This window comes from Pyrus communis, chromosome 3 (assembly GCF_963583255.1).
Source record: "Pyrus communis chromosome 3, drPyrComm1.1, whole genome shotgun sequence".
NCBI classification, from domain to species: domain Eukaryota; kingdom Viridiplantae; phylum Streptophyta; class Magnoliopsida; order Rosales; family Rosaceae; genus Pyrus; species Pyrus communis.
Window position 1 is genome coordinate 20,799,067 of NC_084805.1, and position 17,488 is coordinate 20,816,554.

Genomic DNA, 17,488 nt, shown 5'->3' on the forward strand with positions numbered 1-17,488 from the left:
GAACAATTTGGGAAAACTGGAGAAAACTACTCTAAACTTACTAGAAAAGACCTGCTTGAATTTACAATGGAAGTGGTTTGGCTAAAAATGGAGCCTTAACCTTGACAACAAAAAATATCAGCTACACAAGATGCTAATTTTACAGCCTTATCAATAAATTTGAACTTGAAAATTCCTGCCAGTTCTCCAAACAAACGATGGGGAAAATCGGACCTAACAGAGGAAAAAGAAGGCCGATGGAAAATTGTGCGCTTACGAGATGATAACGCCATGTCCTAGTATAGACCTTTTTTTGGTTTTTCCTTCCAAGAGTTTTGGCTGGTACCTGTACATGAAATCATTTTGATTTTTCATGACTGTGGGTGACTGAAGGAATGCAATTGATTTCTTCACTTTTGCACCGAAATGCTCGGCTGATGTATCAATACTTCTGCCTTCCAAATTTCAAATGTACCTGACAAAAGGAATGCATGAATGGTAAAGCAAATGTTGGAAAACACATTAAGCAGCCGAAAAAGGGAGGGAAACTTGAACAGAGCAAAAGCACATTTTAGTCCTTGTATAACATACGTACCGTGTAATTTTCCATTTGAAGTTAGGGAACAGACTGATTTCTGAAAGCTGCGCCAATTTTTCGCAGTTCTCGCAGCTCCTGAGCTATCTCTTGAACAAACTCTAGCCCTTCCTGTCCATTTTGAAGAGAGTAAAGCATGTGCTCAAGAAAATCATGATCAGTCTCGAGCGCCTCCAACCTGTCATTAAGGTCTGACATTTCGTTTTCCAGAACATCCAATTCAGAATCTTTTTTGTCTTCACAGTCTAAACTATCGCAATGAATTGGTCCCTCTTGTGGAGCAGCGCTTCCGTTAGATATATGTAAATCGTTTGGCGTCTGCACAACTTCCTCTTCAATCTGACCATTTAATAAAAGCCTAAATTTTTTAGGCGTCTGTACTTGATTTGGTTCATCATCTGTATGCTTTCTAGAATGCCCACCATTAGGCATGTTGGTGGAAGCCCCATTACAGGAGATTTCGGAAAGCTTCCTCTCCAAGCTCTTCAAACAATTTGAAATGTACAATTTTTCATCTTCAAACTCCAAAAGTGTTGTCTCAGAAAAAAGGCGTTCATTGCTAGCTTTAGGTACCTCGGTAACTGTTGAGTTACCAGTAGCTTCGACATCACTTTTTACTCTGGGAACAACAGCTTCAGGTACCAAAGTACTGTCCACTGTGTCAATCTTACCCTTCAAATCATAACTTTTTGCCGGCATTGGCATACTGTCCATTGTCGATTCATCTGCGATATTGAACTTAGAAAATTCTAGCTCTGCTTCCAAGTCCTGTATTTCTTTCTCCTTTTCAACCAGGAGATTGTTGGCTTTTTCGAGTGCATCTACATCAAACTCGGCCTGCTCTTCCATCATTCTTAAATACTGAAGGGCCTCCATATGGACTGCAGCTTTCTCTTCCTGTAGCTTTGTGATCATGGCCATTGCCTGATTTGCAGCAATTTCAGCGGCATTCCTTTCTTCGTCTAATTCCCTGAACAACTCCTTTATGCACTTTCTATAATAATCAACCTGTCGTTTTAACCAATCAACAATACTTTCACCTTCAATTTCACTGACATATCCTTCATCCAGAGATTCAAGACCAGATTCTACTGACCATGATGTTTTAAGCCCCGGATTTGGATTAGAATTGGAAGCATCAGTTACCTGTTTTTCATCACCACCACCACATACCCCTGAAATTGTATTATTTGATGATGAATTACTCTTCCGAGCAGAAGACTTTGAAGCATCAGGTACTGGCTTTTCGCCACCAACACCACGTGCCGCTGAAATTGTGCCATTCAATGATAAATTACTCTCCTGAGCAGAAGATTTGGAAGCAACACTAATCGGCTTTTCATCACCAACACCATGTACCCCTGAAATTGTACTATTGGATGATAAATTACTCTCCTGAGCAGACGATTTGGAAGCCTCAGTTACCGGATTTTCATCACCAACACCAAGTACCCCTGAAACAGTATTATTTGATGATAAATTTCTCCCCTGAGCTGAAGAATTTTGTGAGTCCGCTGGTTTCACTTCCCCATCAACTCTATCAGGTACCTTCACTGTAGGTTGTTCTTTAATAGAATTGGATGTATCTCCTTCCTCATCAATGCCTGCTGACTCAGACACAGCATTTACATTAATATGATTTGGCTTCGTAAGAGGTTGGTCATTGATGATAAGATCAGTTTTAGTAGGTGCTCCATCTGTTGCACTTAAAGACTTCAAAAGTTCATCATCCTTACTGATGGGTGCATCTCCAAAGTCGCTTGTCCCAGTAAAACCTGTTCAATAATTTCAAAAAAGATCAATGTAATAAGTAAAAAGTCATACAACTCATATTAACTGGAATCTGAAAAGCGGAAAGTTGAGCTTACTAGTTTCAACAACATTAAATGGAGGGATATCATCCAGTGAAATAAGCTCAGGGAATGCATAAGGGATGGAATTCTGACTCGCTTGCTGCCAGTTAAGCTCACCCAAGCCATTCTTTGAAGCAACATTCGAGCCTAAGAATTTTATATCAGACCTCGTGCTACCATCTGGCTGCACACTTGGATCAGAAAGTATAGGCTTGTGGTCGGTGGTAACGTTGCTCTGCTTTGCTGGATTCAAACCATTTAGCGGTGCTTTGAATGGTTTTTCTGAAGTATATTGAACTACTAAAGCTTCCTTCTTATGATCCCGATTTCCAATGATTATGCTGCTACCACCGTCTTCATCAGAAAATGGAATCTCAGAATCGGTATCAGAACTAATCTTCAACTCAGTGTATCCTACATGAGACAAGGGATCCCAGCCAAGTTTTCCAGCACGACGAGCGGATTCAGTATCAGAATTAATCCTCAACTCAGAGTATCCTACATGTGGCAAGGGATCCCAGCCAAATTTTCCAGGACGAAGAGTGGAGTCAGTATCAGAACTAATCCTCAACTTGCGTCCTCTATGTGGCAAGGGATCCCAGCCAAGTTTTCCAGGACGACGAGTAGTTACTGATCCAGAAATTTTATCCCTGGTCTTCTTTGAACCATCCCTGCGAGGTATACGACTACGGCTTGAAAAGCGTGGCAAAGGAATATTAGGTTTGGAAGCAGATGATTTTCGTTGTAGTCCTCGAGCATTTTCTCTAGGTCTATAAGGCCTACTGCAACAAGAGCATGGCCTTACACCCACAGAACTATGAACAAACTTTCTGTTCTGCATGGACCTCCTAAAACCGGAACTTCCAATATCAGAATCCGACTTGCCAGCCAAAAACATGTGCTTTTCGGGGTTTGACTTGCCCTTTTTGGCATATGACACGATGCAATCTTCACACATTCCATTGCCATCGTGCTTACCATGAATTTGACAAGACAACCATGACGAGAACTCAGATATGTGGTTGCTGCAAAGTAGATCCTGATAAAGTTGAGGTTTTGGTTTTTCACTGCCTATAACATGTTCAAACCTGGAGCAAAAGATGCAAGGCTTTTGCAAATTGCAATATTCTGCAAATTTAGTCAGCAGATAGGATAACAGTCCGTCGACAAGCAGAAGAAAGATCAAAACCCATTCACATGCTGCAGATGTTAGAATGTTTACAAACCCCTCTAAGTTCTTCTGCACACGTACAGATGAATTTCCCTTTGCTGCCATCTGCCTACCAATTGCTCTACAATCTCATGACCTTCCAGTTACAAAAACTCGAGGAGATCACCGGTCGATCAAGGTAATAGCTGCTCCTATCCACCCAAATCAGAACTAAGCATCCCATCTTCAATCACCACCCCAAGCAAAGAAACAAATGAAGCAATTAGGAGCATTCAAATAAAAATAATTGAATCACAGAACTGCAGTTAAGCTAGAAACTATACCAGATGAAATTAAAAACATTAAATAAACTCAATGCATACAGATGTGAGTTAGGCAGTGTGTCCGCACTATAGCACCCGAGTTCAAATCCCCCTCCCCGAAAACCAGAGTACTTCAGAATACCGCATTGTACGAAAATAAATAAACAAATAAACCATACCTAATTGTGCATCACCAACCATGACAGAAGCTAGCTACTAACAAGAAGTACCAGAAGACAATCAAACATTAAACTCTAACCATCCCAACTGTTCTTAATAATGACAAATCAACAACCAACGATATACCTTAAATAAAACGAAACGAAACTCACCTAACCTAATTCATGTGAGAAACCCAGATAGAGTTCAAGAACACCAATTCTGTGTGAATCAAAAACAAAGCAACAAACTTTTCTGCAAATTCTAATGCTTCAAGCATATGGAAGATTACCCAGCATATTAATTTTCTATAAAATTAAGGAATTTCAAACAAAACAAACAACAAAAAAAGGATCACGAAAAGGGCATCATCCAATCCATCACAACGTGCATTGCGATTTCAGAAAACAAATTAATCCCAGATTAGTGTTAATCTAAACAGAAATAAATTTTACATCTTTTATGCATTTCTCGGGTTTAATTAACACATGAAAAATGAAATGGGAAAAAAAAAAAAGATAAACAAAAAAAGGAAAGGGAAACAGAAATAGAGAATGTGGGTGGTACCTGGAAAATGGAGCTTGATGGAGGATCAAAAGGTGACGGGGGAAGAAATGCAACTATGGAATAAAAAACATTTTGGTAAAACTGGAAGAGGAAAATGAAAAGTTTGGGGGAATTACGAGCAGGTCCTCCGTTGCGTGGGAAAGTCATAGACCGTTGAAACCAACCGATTGAAGATTTGTTTGGATGCCAATAAAAGCGAACCTCCAAGCTTTAGCTGGCTCATGAATTAACACCTAATAAAACCATAGAACGTGTCAATTTGAAAAATGCTTCCAATAGGTTGTTTTTCTTTTTCTTTTTTTTTTATTTTATTTTTTTATTTTTTACATAAACGATATTGGGAGTTGCAGTTAATAATTTGGCATCGAATTTGTTAGTTTAAAACTTCTCACTAACGAGTAAAGAAGTACCAAACTATAATGTTAAGTCTAATGTTTACAAAAAGTTTAAAGTATGAACGCGACAATAATATAAACGAGTTAACTAGAACAAGATGCATTATCACCCCAAATTATCGCCAAACGACAAAGTTGAAAGTATAAGGAGGGGACTTGAACCCTGACAAGGCTATGTGTGAACACGAAAAATTTCTTGAAACAAGAAACAAGAATACGTGTACAAAATAATATTTTTGTGTTTAATGATTTTGGGGTTACGATCTCTCTCAAATTTGGTCCTCTGATTCTATCTTCGTAGGGTGTAGGTTTGTAGATGAGTTGTTGATCCAAAGGGCCGTCGGGGCTTGATCTAAGAATGAACAGTTGATGAACGGATCTTCAAGGGGCGTTGGGCTTGATCTTGAAGAATGGGTGTATGGATTTCTTCAAGGGCTTTTGGGCTTGATCTTGAAGGTTGATGGATGAGCAGATCTTCAAGGGCTTTTGGGCTTAGTCTTGAAGAACGATTGGATGTGTGGATTTGTTGAGGTTGTTGATCCAAAGGGTCGTTGGGGCTTGATCTTAGGATGAACGGATGATGAATGATGAACACTTTCTTCAAGGGGCCGTCGGGGCTTGATCTTGAGTTGGTGGGAGTTCTTCAAGGGCCGTTGGGGCTTGATCTTAGGATGAACGGATGATGAATGATGAACACTTTCTTCAAGGGGCCGTCGGGGCTTGATCTTGAGTTGGTGGGAGTTCTTCAAGGGCCGTTGGGGCTTGATCTTGAAGGAGGATTTGACGAAGAACGAAGAGTGCTTTCTTGATCCTTCGGGATTTTCTTGAGAGCTTTAGAACTTTAAGGCTTCAAGGTTTTGGTCCTCTTGGTGATATCAATTCCTCTTGATGGAGAAGCCTATTTATAGGTTTTGAGAGTGAATCACCACCATTCATTTTTTTGGTGAAGTGAGTGGAGGTTGTAGGTGAAGTAAGTGGAGGTTGTAGGTGAAGTGAGTGGAGGTTGTAGCTGAAGTAAGTGGATGTTGTAGGTGAAGTAAGTGTGTGAGGTTGGTGAAGTAAATAAATGTTGTAATTTTAATACATTGGTTAACATTTATTTTACTGAAATTTCGATGTCTACAAATGCCCCCACTTCAAGGCGCGTCGTAGACATGTGCTTGTCACGTGTAGAAGGTGCGTTTTGAAGTCCCTTAATGTAGATGTCAACCCAAGGGCCGTCGAGGCTTGATCTTGAATTGGGCTGGAAATTTCTTCAAGGGCCATCGAGGCTTGATCTTGAGTTCGACTGGAAGATTTTCTGGTTTCCTCCAATCGTTGATTTTCCACAGGCTTAATCTTGAACTGGGCTGGAGGATTCTTTTGGTCTCCCCCGAAGGTCTGAACTTACTCCTTTTATCTGGAGTTGAATTTGATTCAAGGGTGGTGAACACTTGATTTTGAATTGGACTTGTGATTTCTTCAAGGGCCATCGAGGCTTGATCTTGAGTTCGACTGGAAGATTTTCTGGTTTCCTCCAATCGTTGATTTTCCACAGGCTTAATCTTGAACTGGGCTGGAGGATTCTTTTGGTCTCCCCCGAAGGTCTGAACTTACTCCTTTTATCAGGAGTTGAATTTGATTCAAGGGTGGTGAACACTTGATTTTGAATCGGACTTGTGATTTCTTCAAGGCCCATCGAGGCTTGATCTTGAGTTCGACTGGAAGATTTTCTGGTTTCCTCCAATCGTTGATTTTCCACAAGCTTAATCTTGAACTGGGCTGGAGGATTCTTTTGGTCTCCCCCGAATGTCTGAACTTACTCATTTTATCTGGAGTTGAATTTGATTCAAGGGTGGTGAACACTTAATTTTGAATCGGACTTGTGATTTCTTCAAGGGCCATCGAAGCTTGATCTTGAGTTCGACTGGAAGATTTTCTGGTTTCCTCCAATCGTTGATTTTCCACAGGCTTAATCTTGAACTGGGCTGGAGGATTCTTTTGGTCTCCCCCGAAGGTCTGAACTTACTCCTTTTATCTGGAGTTGAATTTGATTCAAGGGTGGTGAACACTTGATTTTGAATCGGACTTGTGATTTCTTCAAGGGCCATCGAGGCTTGATCTTGAGTTCGACTGGAAGATTTTCTGGTTTCCTCCAATCGTTGATTTTCCACAGGCTTAATCTTGAACTGGGCTAGAGGATTCTTTTGGTCTCCCCCGAAGGTCTGAACTTACTCCTTTTATCTGGAGTTGAATTTGATTCAAGGGTGGTGAACACTTGATTTTGAATCGGACTTGTGATTTCTTCAAGGGCCATCGAGGCTTGATCTTGAAGAATGGTTGTGCGGATTTCTTCAAGGGCTTTTGGGCTTGATCTTGAAGGTTGATGGAAGTTTCTCCAAAGTGTTTGTGTTTTTGTTGATGATGTGACTGTACTTGAAGTTTTGAAGTTTCAAGTTGCCTACGTACCCTTGGTTGAGGAGGGATCAAGTCATGACGTAGTTCAAATGAATGATGGTTTTTTTTTTTTTTTTTTTTTTTGGATTTTAATGGTGATTTTGGTGATGATTTTGCCGTACACAGTTTATGCTCTTGCGGGCTAGGAGTGTTTGGTTGTCACCTTTTAGGCTCGTGCGAACGAGGAGCTTTTGATGCCGTTTGCAGTTTCAGCTCGTGCAAGCAAGGAGTTTTTGGTTATCGCCTTTTAGGCTCGTGTGGACGAGGAGCTTTTGGTGTCGTTTGCAGTTTCAACTCGTGCAGACAAGAAGCTTTTGGTGCCGTTCGCAGTTTCAGCTCATGCAGGCAAGGAGCGTTGGTTGTCACCTTTTAAGCTCGTGCGAACGAGGAGCTTTTGGTGCCGTTTGCAGTTTCAGCTCGTGCAAGCAAGGAGCTTTTGGTTATCGCCTTTTAGGCTCGTGCGGACGAGGAGCTTTTGGTGTCGTTTGCAGTTTCAACTCGTGCAGACAATGAGATTTTGGTGCCGTTCGCAGTTTCAGCTCATGCAGGCAAGGAGCGTTTGTTGTCACCTTTTAGGCTCGTACGAACGAGGAGCTTTTTGAATTTGTCAAACGATCTTAGAGAGGCATTCCTTGCAATCTTCATAGCAAGGAGTCTTGACTGAGTGATTGAAGAAGTCTTTGGGGAAGAAATCGCGCATCGTGATGGCAACGGACGATCTTTGTGTCATAATTTCATCATCCTCAACATTTTCATGTAGCTTTGAAGGTTGACGGTAGCTGCTTTGCCCCCTTTCCGATTGGTGAACTTGTGGAGAAGACCTATGTTTCTTGTGCACTTTCTTTGGAGTGACATAAGTCCATCCTTCAACTTGACTTGACTTGACTGACATGGTTTTGGAGCATGCCTCCAGCGGTTGAGGTGAAGATTTTGAGTTCAAAGAGCCAGAAGTGACGGTGGTATAGTTTGACTTCACCATATCATTAAGATCTAACTCGATGATCCCTTTCTGAGCCAACTTCATGATGAGATCTTTTAGCACAAAGCACTTTTCCGTCGGATGACCAATGAAGCGGTGGAATTTACAGTACCTTGGACTGTCAGTACGGTTCATATCTTCCGGCCGTTTGCACTCAGGTAGGTCGATCACCTTTTTGTCAAGCAAGTCTTTCACCATGGCAACCACGTCAAAGTCGGGGAATGGATAAGTCTTCTCCTCAAGCTCCTTCAAAGTGCGTCTACGTATCTCTTGATCACGAAAAGCTTCGGTTTGAATCGCCTTGCCTCGTGTATGGATTTTGACTGGAGTTGTGTTGACCGTCATTGCTTCCTTGGTGGGTTTCCATGCAGCCTTATCCACCTTTGGCCCCAAAACTTTGTCATTCTTGTAGTCGGCGATCTGTTCTTTCTTCCCATGACAGGTGATGCTTAACTCCATATCATGGGCGCGGGTGGCTAACTCCTCAAATGTTCGTGGTTTGATGCCTTGAAGGATGTAGTGTAGTCCCCACTGCATGCCTTGAGCGCACATCTCAATGGCGGAGGTTTCAGAAAGCCGATCTTTGCAATTCAGGCTTAATGAACGCCATCTATTGATGTAGTCGATGACAGGTTCATCACTCCACTATTTCGTACTGGTCAGCTCCAGCATGCTTACAGTGCGACGAGTGTTGTAGAAGCGGTTGAGAAATTCCCTTTCTAGCTGATCCCAACTGTTGATAGACTCAGGTTCGAGGTCAGTGTACCAGTTAAAAGCATTACTTTTCAGCGAACGCACGAACTGTTTGACGAGGTAGTCTCCCTCTGTCCCAACATTGTTGCAAGTTTCAATGAAATGGGCGACATGTTGCTTCGGGTTGCCTTTTCCATCGAATTGCATGAATTTTGGGGGCTGATAACCCCTTGGCATCTTCAAAGCATCAATCTTCTTAGAGTAGGGCTTTGAGTACAGTACAGAGTCATGTGAACTTCCTTCGTACTGTGTCTTGATAGTGCTTGCAATCATCTCCTGTAGTTGCTGGATAGAGAGAGATCCCATGAACGCCGTTGCTTGGTCTAGCTTCAGCTTCTCTTCGACTTTCTCTGCTGGAGGCTCCTCTTCGTCGTCGACTTCTTTCTTTACTAGGCTATCATTTGGGTCGACTTTCACGTCAGGCCGCGCATCTAGTTGGTTGACGAGTGCGGCAATCTGCAAATCCTTCTCTTCCACAGTCCGTGTAAGCTTTGCAATTGCTTCGCTCATTTGAGCAAGTTGTTCTTCAATAGAGGTGACGCCGATGGTCATGACTTGTGCAACCAATAGACACGACTTTCCTTCAGACATCCATAGTGCTGATGAAGAACCCCATTGGCCATTTTGGGGTGTCATCTTGTGCGCCTCAATAGCATGTTTCGGTGCCCCCAGCATGGTCAGGTTGATGACCGACTTGCGCCTTTGGTGCTGCTCTTGCTTGCTTAGCGGTATCAACTTTGCAGCAGCATGTTGAGGAGTGGTTGTGGCACCAATGGATGCTCTATTCGTGACGGAAGTGCTCATGCTTCTTCCCTTGGTGGTTGCAAGAATGGCTTGTCCCTTGCTTGATGCCATTGATTTTGGAGGTGTGCTTTGGTTTTCTTGAACGGAGAAAGAGATGAGAGGTAGAGATGGTCCCACTGGGCGTGCCAAATTTGTGAACACGAAAAATTTCTTGAAACAAGAAACAAGAATACGTGTACAAAATAATATTTTTGTGTTTAATGATTTTGGGGTTACGATCTCTCTCAAATTTGGTCCTCTGATTCTATCTTCGTAGGGTGTAGGTTTGTAGATGAGTTGTTGATCCAAAGGGCCGTCGGGGCTTGATCTAAGGATGAACAGTTGATGAACGGATCTTCAAAGGGCGTTGGGCTTGATCTTGAAGAATGGGTGTATGGATTTCTTCAAGGGTTTTTGGGCTTGATCTTGAAGGTTGATGGATGAGCAGATCTTCAAGGGCTTTTGGGCTTAGTCTTGAAGAACGATTGGATGTGTGGATTTGTTGAGGTTGTTGATCCAAAGGGCCGTTGGGGCTTGATCTTAGGATGAACGGATGATGAATGATGAACACTTTCTTCAAGGGGCCGTCGGGGCTTGATCTTGAGTTGGTGGGAGTTCTTCAAGGGCCGTTGGGGCTTGATCTTGAAGGAGGATTTGACGAAGAACAAAGAGTGCTTTCTTGATCCTTCGGGATTTTCTTGAGAGCTTTAGAACTTTAAGGCTTCAAGGTTTTGGTCCTCTTGGTGATATCAATTCCTCTTGATGGAGAAGCCTATTTATAGGTTTTGAGAGTGAATCACCACCATTCTTTTTTTTGGTGAAGTGAGTGGAGGTTGTAGGTGAAGTAAGTGGAGGTTGTAGGTGAAGTGAGTGGAGGTTGTAGCTGAAGTAAGTGGATGTTGTAGGTGAAGTAAGTGTGTGAGGTTGGTGAAGTAAATAAATGTTGTAATTTTAATACATTGGTTAACATTTATTTTACTGAAATTTCGATGCCTACACTATGCTCTACCATTAAGTTAGAGCATCCCCAATGAGGGGCTCTATATGATAACAGAAGTAACCCAACAATTCATAGCTAGGAAGATCAATGCTTGAAAGGTAGAGAGAGAACGCACTGGTATTGAAATGAATGATGAAATGTGTTTACAAAGCTTTTATATGCTAGCTATTTCTTAATGACTAAGCAACCCTCATTATACACTAACAGATTCTAACTAATTACAACCAACTAAAACCATTTCCAAATATATAAGCAAACATGGCAACACCCATTGTAGTACTGCTGAGGTTGAATAAGTGAGACTGTAGTTGATAGTACCTTGCATATATCTTAGGATTATTTTGACCAGATCAGAGTGCACATCAGTAGGATTGTTCATATATTGACAAGCAGCATTAACAGCATATGCCAAATTAGGTCTTGTAAATGTGAGGTATTGCAAAACTCCTACCAAACTCCTACATAATGTAGGATCAGATAAAGGTATCCCTTCTGAATCAAGAAACTGAGTATGAGGTCTACACGATGTATTCACAAACTTGCAATTGTCCATACTTTCCTTGTGCAGCAAGTCTTTAGCATATTTAGACTGACTAAGAAAAATATCCCCATTTGCTTTGTATTTAACCTCCAGTCCCAAGAAATATGACAGTTTGCCCATATCCTTGAGATCAAACACATCCCTTAACTCTTGAATAATTGTTTGAACCTTCTCATGACTAGAACCAGTTAGGATTATATCATCAACATAAAGTAATAATGCAATAACATCAACTCCATCATATTTCACAAATAGACCGGTATTCGATTGAGAAACTATGAACCCCATTGTAGGTAAATAGCCAGTGAACTTAGCATTCCATGCTCAAGGTGCATGTTTTAAACCATAGAGAGACTTTATCAATTTGTAGACATGATTTGGATGCTGAGAATCAATAAACCCTTGTGGTTGTTTCATGTAAACCTCTTCTTCTAAGTCACTATGCAAGAATGCATTTTTAATAACAAGATGTCTCAATTCCCATTTGTGTTGTGCTGCAAGTGAAATGATTAGTCTCACAGTGGTATGCCTAACCATAGCACTGAAGGTCTCAAAATAATCCAAACCATGCTCTTGAGAATACCCCTGAGCAACCAATCGTGCCTTGTATCTTGAAATTGAGCCATCTGGGATCTTCTTTAGTTTGTAGACCCACTTACTTTCAATAACTGCTCTGTGACTAGGTAGAGGTACTAAAATCCAAGTACCTTGACTTCTGAATGCATCATACTCCTTTTGCATTGCATTCTGCCGGTTTTTATTTATTGCAGCACTTCAAAATGATGTTGGCTCAGCAATATCATGAATCTTAGCCATTAAAGAAAAGGCATTTTAACAAGTATCCGTATCATTCAATCTCAAAGTAGACAATTCTGGCCAAAATGCAATATAACTAGAGTAATCTTTTCTAACCTGGTTTGCATCCTATGAGTATTAGTACCACAATGTGAGTTATTACCAATTTCAGAGGTATCAAAAGGAAATCACCTCCAATTGTGCAGGGTGAAGGATAGGTAACACAGAGGCTATATTTGGAGATGGGATAGTTGTTTCAAATTGTTGAGATAATGTAGTACAATCAAATTCAGAACTTGAGTCTTATAGTTGTGACTGTAACATTAGAGTGATAGACTCAGAATTCGAAAACTGCACTTCATTACTAGAGGACAAATTCACAGTATCTGGCACTGAGAAGCAGTTCTAGGATGTATTGGGAGAACAAATGTTGCTGATTAGTGGTTATTTGTAGCTTCATGAGTGTATGATATAACCTGAGACTTCTGCAATTTCTCTAAGAACTGATCTTTTGAAATTCCAGAACTTGATTTGCAAGGAAACAAATCTTCATTGTATATGACATATCTAGAAATGATAAATTTTCTAGTCTGAGGATGATAATAGATAACACCTTTATATCCATTTGCATATCCAAGAAAAATACATAACACAACTCTTGGTTGTAACTTGTTGTCATTATAAGGTCTAACATATGGATATACTACACTACCAAACACCTTCAATCCTTGCAATGGAAGAACAACACCAAATAGCATCTGATAAGAGGATTGCAAATTCATAGTCTTACATGGTTAATTTAAAAAAATAGTCTTACATGGCATTCTGTTAATTAAAAAAAATACAAAATGAACACATACATGAAACCACAAATCTTGAGATAAAACAGCAGCAATCATGAGTGTTATAGCTGTCCCCACAATATGCCTATGTTTCCTCTTAGCAATTCCATTTTGCTGAGGGGTATGAGGATAAGCAACTTTATAAATTATGTCTTTGTGTTCTAGAAAATTCTGAAATCTTTTACTCATGTATTCTTCTCCTTCATCTGTTTGAATGCAAATAATACCAACATTAAATTGAGTACACACAAAACTGTAGAACTTGAGGAAAACATCAAACACTTTTGATTTAGTAACCAATGGGAATATCCAAACATATCTAGAGGATTCGTCCACAAAGCTGACATAATATCTTAATCCTTCAATGAATTTAGTAGGTGAAGGACCCCAAAGGTCAGAATGAATCTTTTGAAAAAGAAATAAACATTTGTCTTTCTTATCTAGAAAAGGTAATCTAGTCATTTTTCTTGAAATACAATATGAACACATATGTTGTGCATCATCAACAGTACTAACTATCTGAGATTGCTTTAACACTGTAGACAAGACTTCATTGCTTGGATGTCCACATCTCTAATGCCAAATCACATGCTTCACTTCCTGACCAATTAACCCAGTTGACTTGATCTTTGACTTCACTGCAGCACTTGTAATCAGTTTGGTAAGAATCTTAAACAACTCTCCATCATTGCTCATTCCTTGGTGGATCACAGCCTTAGTTACCATGTCCTGCACAAAGAAATTATGCTCATCACATATGAACCAATAAAAGTTATCTTTACATAGCTATTTAACAGATAACAAACTGACTGCAATAGTAGGAACATGTAACACATTTCTCAAAATTAACGAATGAGGTAATGTGTGTAATTTTGCAGATCCAATGTGATGAATTGGCAAACCTTCCCTATTGCCAATTGTAATTTGATCAGTACCCTCATAAGTAGTAACTTGCTGAAGAGCATTCACATTTGCAGCCATGTGATGTGATGCACTCGTATCAACAATCCAAAAGTCATTTGGCAAGAAAGTTGGCTGAGCTTGAGCTTGCATTGCAGTTAAAGATGCAGATAGTATATTGCCATGATAAGCAAAATTGTTCCTATGATAATAGTCTAATGCACTATGATCCTTCTTCCCATATATCTAGCATTCAATTACTGGACCACTTAAACTAGCATTTATAAACCTTTTCCAACAATTTGAAGCAGTATGACCCCTTTAAGAATAAATCTAACACTCTGGGACAATGTTTGACCTTGTTTCAGTACTACCAGACCAAGAATTCCAATTTCCATTATTCTTCCTGTTACCAGAAGATTGACCTCTGCCATTACTTGTGTTATTTCCACTTTGTGAAGGTCTGAAACCACCATTTCCATTGCTGTTGTTGGACCTGAAAGGCATTGGACCATTATTTTGATTTGAGAACTGCCTTTGAGCACTAATATTTCCCACAAATCCATATGCATTTGGAATCTCAAAATATCCTGAGAATGAAGGTGGTGAAACATTAAATTGAGTTCCAGAAACTGAGGATACATCAGTGGCATATTAGAAGGAAATGGCATAGAAAGTGATGGAAATGACAGAACCATTTGAAGCAGTGCCAAGTGGTGAACCAGAAGATTGCATTCCAAAGGATGAAGATCCATTTAGCATCTGAGTTAAAATACCACCAGTTGTACAAGGAACTCCCCCCTCCCCCAAGAATTGCTAGTAGATCCCTGAGATGAACCTTGTGATGATCCTTGCATATATAATCCAGGGAGATTATGAGACAAACTATTCATGATAGATTCAGCTTCTCTTTCAACACATAACAACTGTTCATGAAACTCTCTCAATGTGATAGGTGTATCTCTAGTAAGAATCACAATTTTGATAGTAGAATACTTTCTAGGTAAACCAGATAAGGTAACCAAGATAAAGTCATTATTGGAAACAACTTCACCTGTAGTGAGTAGTTGGTATTTGATATTCTTTAGCTTTGACAAGAATTGATCTATTGAATCTCCTCCTTTTTGCAGAGTTTGAAATTCAGTTTTCAGAGTATTTACTCTAGCTTTAGACACTGATGCATACCAATCTTGTATACTAGACCAAGTTTCATGTGCAGTTTTGCAACCAAGAACATGCTCAATTGCTTCATCAGACAAAGTGGCAAGAAGTAGACTTAATAAAGTCATATCAACATATTCCCACTCCAAGAAAGTTTATGTGATTTCTATAGTGACCCCACAATCTGTATGAATGACATACTTTGTAGGACACATAACAGATCCATCAAAATGATCAAACAACTTATACCCTTTCAAGACTTGAAATGCCCACTTAGAAACATTTCTATCATATAGCTTGATTGTCAACATTCCCAAAACTCCTTTAATTTTCACACCAGGAACTGTCATTTTTCACAAATCAAAGTATTGCACATAAATGATTGCAAATAACAACCAAGAATTGCAGAAAAACCTTCAAGAATGGCTTCGTGCCTCAACAATTATAACAGATAATGGCTTCGTGCCTCCACTAATTCAACAAAATTATGGCTTCGTGCCTCAGTAAAAAAGATGGCTTCGTGCCCCAAGAAACATAGCAAAAACAAATCATGACTACGAATCAAAACAAGCCACCTGAGATCGACATAGTTGTTGATGGAAAATGCCCAGATGAAAAATACCCAAATTCAGAGCTTCAAATCTTGATTCTTGATAGATAGAACTTCAACACAAACTCATCAAAATCTCATACTCCGATACAAAATTTATGAGCCCAAAAACATTCACAGAACCACAGCGGATCGACGACTCTTGATACCATGATAACAGATGTAACCCAACAATTCATAGCAAGGAAGATCAATGCCTAAGAACACATAAAAGAAGGAATTCGAAGAAGAAGAACTAAGAGAGAAAAAAGTTTGTAAGGTAGAGAGAGAATGCATTGATTGTATTGAAATGAATGATGAAATGTGTTTACAAAGCTTTTATATGCTAGCTATTTCTTAATGACTAAGCAACCATCCTTATCTATTAACAGATTCTAACCAACAAATTCTAACTAATTACAATCAACTACAAACCATTCCCAACTATATAAGTTGACATGGCAGCAACTATTGTAGTACTGTCATGTGTCTTCATTCATCACTATATGGGGCTAGAAAAGTGGTGGATATAGCTAAATTTAGAGTTCCGAGGATTCTTTGGGGCTCTAAAAAAGAATCTCTCCCAATAAGGGGCTATATATATTTTGGGCTCTATATGAGCATATATTTTATTTTTGTAGTAATTTGATTATGCGGTAAATTTATTTTTGTCTTAACTATTCTTCACTTGATTTTTGGAGTGTTATCTTAAATTTTAATCTATGCAATTTTTAACCTAAAAAATTCAAATTCTGACAAGTTAGATTTCATCACTTATGCACTGTTGTAGGCTTTCTTATCTCAATCTCATAACAACCATTGGGTTTGTTTCTATGAAAACAGACAAGATAAAATTTCATTTCATAATAACCATTGGATTTGATTATCTTATCTCAATCTTATCCGTTGGTTTATTTCTTTGATTGACACATTCTCCGAAACCAAACAAGATTTGCATTTCATAACAACCATTGGATTTTATTACCTTATCACAATTTAGTTATGTTATTTGCTTATATTTTCGGTTTAGGTCTCTAAATTACCAATGTTAAATTTCATCACTGTTTAATGAATTTTTCAACCTAGAAAATTAAACACAAAGCACAACATTTTTTTTCTAAGCAATCACACAAAAAATAGTCATTGTTTGTATATGTTTTCTTAATCAAACAAACGGTTGAAAATAAACCCTTAAAATCCTAAAGGATTGAAAAATAACCCTTAAGATCGTGTTTCGGAATTAAAAATAGGGCTCACCTATTTCTAAACTAAAAAAAAAAAAAGAAAAAACCCAAGCCCTCAATTTGGTGTGGATCCCCCAACTTTCTAGGACTAGATACAAACCAACTTTTTGCTATTTAAGGATTGAAGTTGCTAACCGATCTTCATTTGACGGAAACTTTTCATTGGGAAAAAACCAAACACAAGCCCACCACCACATGCAGGACCCAAAGCCCCAATTAGTTGATTTGCGGTCCAAAGCCCGCACTCCGAAGAGTAAACTAAAGAGTTAAACTCAGAATTGGAAGGGGCCGCGCGAACGCAGGCCCCCACTGGCACAAATTATGACGTTGGCTCTCCCACGTTGGGGAGACCATAGGCGGGCACCCCTCCTGAGTGCAATGGAGGTCACCAACCCAGGCCATGGGCCTTCTTGATCACCCATTGACCCCGTCCAGGTAAGTATG

At 39.6% G+C, this 17,488-nt stretch overlaps 2 protein-coding genes and 1 non-coding gene across 3 annotated transcripts; all 3 read right to left on the minus strand.

Moving 5' to 3' along the window:
* Positions 1-190: 190 nt before the first annotated feature.
* LOC137727346 (probable myosin-binding protein 4) lies at positions 191-3,733 on the minus strand. Its single transcript, XM_068466212.1, has 3 exons — positions 2,446-3,733; positions 575-2,355; positions 191-454 (listed from the first exon to the last, which is right to left on the minus strand). The coding sequence occupies exons 1-2, from the start codon at positions 3,701-3,703 to the stop codon at positions 596-598; spliced, it is 3,018 nt and encodes a 1,005-aa protein (XP_068322313.1). The 5' UTR covers positions 3,704-3,733; the 3' UTR covers positions 191-454; positions 575-595.
* Positions 3,734-11,186: 7,453 nt separating this feature from the next.
* On the minus strand, positions 11,187-11,801 carry LOC137728404 (uncharacterized mitochondrial protein AtMg00810-like). Its single transcript, XM_068467199.1, has one exon. It carries the CDS (start codon positions 11,799-11,801, stop codon positions 11,187-11,189), a length of 615 nt encoding a protein of 204 aa, XP_068323300.1.
* A 5,524-nt stretch (positions 11,802-17,325) lies between these two features.
* On the minus strand, positions 17,326-17,487 carry LOC137730358 (U1 spliceosomal RNA). The gene has a single exon (XR_011068122.1). It is a non-coding gene; the product is annotated as a U1 spliceosomal RNA (small nuclear RNA).
* Position 17,488: the final 1 nt, after the last annotated feature.